Source organism: Sinocyclocheilus grahami, unplaced genomic scaffold, assembly GCF_001515645.1.
Source record: "Sinocyclocheilus grahami isolate Dianchi unplaced genomic scaffold, SAMN03320097.WGS_v1.1 scaffold1844.1, whole genome shotgun sequence".
In the NCBI taxonomy this organism is placed as follows: Eukaryota; Metazoa; Chordata; class Actinopteri; order Cypriniformes; family Cyprinidae; genus Sinocyclocheilus; species Sinocyclocheilus grahami.
In genome coordinates, this window is record NW_015507023.1 from 275,443 (window position 1) to 278,952 (window position 3,510).

General features: G+C 36.6%; 1 protein-coding gene across 1 annotated transcript; it reads right to left on the reverse strand.

Moving 5' to 3' along the window:
- Nucleotides 1-951: 951 nt before the first annotated feature.
- On the reverse strand, nt 952-3,502 carry LOC107572987 (tripartite motif-containing protein 16-like; the record flags this gene model as incomplete). The annotated part of the gene is made up of 6 exons (XM_016259423.1): nt 952-1,481; nt 1,578-1,637; nt 2,061-2,202; nt 2,600-2,833; nt 2,948-3,043; nt 3,116-3,502. Coding segments are annotated over 6 exons (1,449 nt in total), but the record flags the coding sequence as incomplete, so codon positions are not given.
- Nucleotides 3,503-3,510: the final 8 nt, after the last annotated feature.

Genomic DNA, 3,510 nt, shown 5'->3' on the forward strand with positions numbered 1-3,510 from the left:
ATTTATTTTCATTACTTGTAACAATAGCCATTTTATTTGCTCTTTTTGTTGTGCTGCTACTGACACAAGACAGCAAATAAAATTGTCAAATAAAATCAACAACTATAAAACAAAGCAACTGTATAATTTATTCATGCCGCAATGCACTCTGGGAGTCAGTGAGTAGCTATACTAAGTCATGAGTAAACCTAAATGAAAGGATCATGTACTGTTCTTTTTTAGTTACTAGAACTCTCGTGTAAGTAAACTATACTAACTAAGCATCTGTCAGTACAACATACTATTGCTATTTCACTTTACTTAGTTTTTTCAAGGCAATCGGTTTGCATGCTTTTTTTAAGTAAGCTCAACTAATTAGATTTTACAGTGTAACCCTGAATTCCTTAAATATTCACTTCCATCTGCATGCGCGCAAAATTATTTAAAACAAGTCATTAAGTTTTTGTTTATTTATTTCCGAAGCATTTTCTGCTTCTGGGTTTAAAAAATGTCGTAGTTTTGAGGAAGTCGTGGCCTAAAGGTTAGAGAGTCGGACTCGTAACCCAAAAGGTTGTAAAACTAAGGTGAAATAAATCACCTTCTCGTTGAAATACCTATGTCATACCCATGTTATTATACAAATGTGTGTCCTCAAACCACATAAACATGCACACACACACACACTGCTTATCAGTATTTTAGTGAAAGAATGTAAAATGCTACAACAAAACTACTAAAATGTTAACTGCGATACATTTAACCACTATTGAATGAAAAAATAGGCTATGTAAAAAATAAAACATGCTAAGTTTTTTTTTTAGTTTATCTATTAAAAACAATACAAGAGTGTTTACAACTTGCATTACAAATATAACTGCAATCACCTTTGTTAACCAGGTTAGGTGAGGATCGCACCAGACCAAGCATCTCACATGATGCTTAAACTTGTAATATGACTATTATTAATCAAATCTATGGAGATGACAGTTTCACTGTTGATCCCAAATATATCCTAAACCCAGGATAGAGTGGTTGAGTGAATGTGGTCTGGATTCTGTGGATGAGGGTCATTGTGTCAGAAACTTTGTAGAAGGACAGAGTTCCTGCACTGTGATCCACATACACTCCAATTTTACAGGAGCTAGAGACCACAGGGAGATCAGTCTTTATGCTATTGTGACAGAATGAGTAACAGGATTTAGAGCAGAACAATCTCCAGGACTGATCATTTAACTCAAATCCACACTCAAAACCACTCCCCTTCCTTCTGATGCTCTTATATGACACTGATATATATACCCCGGACATCCCATTCCACTCAATCTCCCAGTAACAGCGTCCACACACACTCTCTCTACACAACACCTGAAAAAAATCATGAAATCGGTCCGCATGAACAGGATACCGCTGGTCAGCCCCAATAAATGTAGCCACTCTGTTGCCTTCAGACAGACAGAGATACTTATGTGCAGTGTTCGGATCCAGTGTGAGCTGGTGGGAATCTGGGGGGGGACAGATTTACACCAGGAAACTTAAAAAATATAATAAAAATCTATCTGGAGGTTAATTGTCACAAGAAAGCGATTTGCGAGACTTACATTGCAAGAACTCGGCTCTGGTCCTAAATTCAGGGGTGGAAACAATCTCGACATATGTCACTAATGAAACCAAGAGACATTCACAATGTTAAAAATCTACACAAATTCCACTTTTATTTGTATTTTTTTATATATATTTTTTCCAGTTTCTTCTAGTAAGTATTTTATGACGAGTTAATCCATCTCAAGTGGTCCAATGGTTGCTTGACCATTTTTAATTTTGACTACCTCTATGTAATCAATATTGCAAAACCTCCATTTATATAAATTCATTGCGGGCCAAAACACAAAGACAGTCACTGTGGTTAAACCAAATTAAACCAAAAAAATAGACTGGGTATTTTGTAATCCAGTCACATAGAGGTAATCACTTGAAAAAACAAGGAACATCAACCAACTTTACCATTTTGGACCATTTGAGATGGAATGACCCTGATGCCTGACATATTTTTTTTTAAAGGTAATTAATCTCCAGTACTTTACCTTTACCAAATATACTCTCTATTGCTTCCTTACAGAGATCCTCAAGCATAGAGATAGATTTTCGCACATCATCATATGAAAAGAAAGAACTGATATTGATGTTTTCTGTAGATGCGGGAAGAACAGAGAGAGACTGGAAACTCTACAAAAACACATAAATGGATAGATCAAAATCAATAAAGTTTTCAAGTGGTCAAGCACATTTAGAATTTTTCAATATTTTCAGACTCAAAAACAAACATAGCGCAAATTGATTCAAGATGATGTAAAATCCTGTTGACCAGCAAAAATCTCCTTGTAATATTAATAACATCCTAAAATTATTATTTTTTTAAATCTGTTACCTGTAGGAAATGGATGTGGTTTTCTGTGTGTAAAATTCAAGTGGTCAAGCACATTTAGAATTTTTCAATATTTTCAGACTCAAAAACAAACATAGCGCAAATTGATTCAAGATGATGTAAAATCCTGTTGACCAGCAAAAATCTCCTTGTAATATTAATAACATCCTAAAATTATTATTTTTTTAAATCTGTTACCTGTAGGAAATGGATGTGGTTTTCTGTGTGTAAAAGCTGCTTCAGCTCACCATCTCTCCTCCTCAGATCATCAATCTCCTGCTTCAGTTGCTCTAAGAGTCCTTCAGCTCGCCTCACTTCAGCCTTTTCTCGATCTCTGATCATCTGTATCACCTCAGAGCGTCTTCTCTCAATGGAGTGGATCAGTTCAGTAAAGATCCTCTCACTGTCCTTCACTGCTGCCTGTGCGGAGCTCTGTTATGACACACATAGAGAATCATTCGGTTTAGTCTGTTAGCCACAGTGGGCTTCAGTGGGACTGCTCTTCTAACATCCAGCATTTATTTTTCTCCTTTGTTAATAACTCACCTTATGAGTATCCACAGCCTGTTTCAGCTTCTGAAGCTCCTTCTCTTTCTCCTGGATTCTCTGCTGAAACTTTCTTTGTATGTCCCATAATTGTTTCTGTAACAAAAACAGATAACATGCAGCTCCAGCATCATAAACGTGCATTTTACTAACATTAGCTTTTCATACCTGTTTCTCAGTCCTCTCTGCTTCAGCCGAAACTGTGTGATGATTTTTATGTTCATCCATCGTGCACAAAAAACAAATACACTTTTGGTCAGTACAACAGTAAACCTCCAGCAGTCGGTCATGTTGAGAGCAGATCATCTCCTTGAGTCGTCCAGTGGCATTAATCAAACTGTGTTTCTTATCTTTAAAGAATCTGTCGTGTTGTTTAAGGTGGTTTTGACAGTAAGAGTTTAGACACATCAGACAAGACCTGACGGCTTTGTATTTTCTCCCTGTGCAGATGTCACACTCCACATCTCCAGGTCCAGCGTAACTGGAAGCAGGAAAAACTGTTTGGATTTTTGTTGTCTTCAGTTTCTCCACCGTTTCAGCCAGCATCACATTCTTATTTAAAG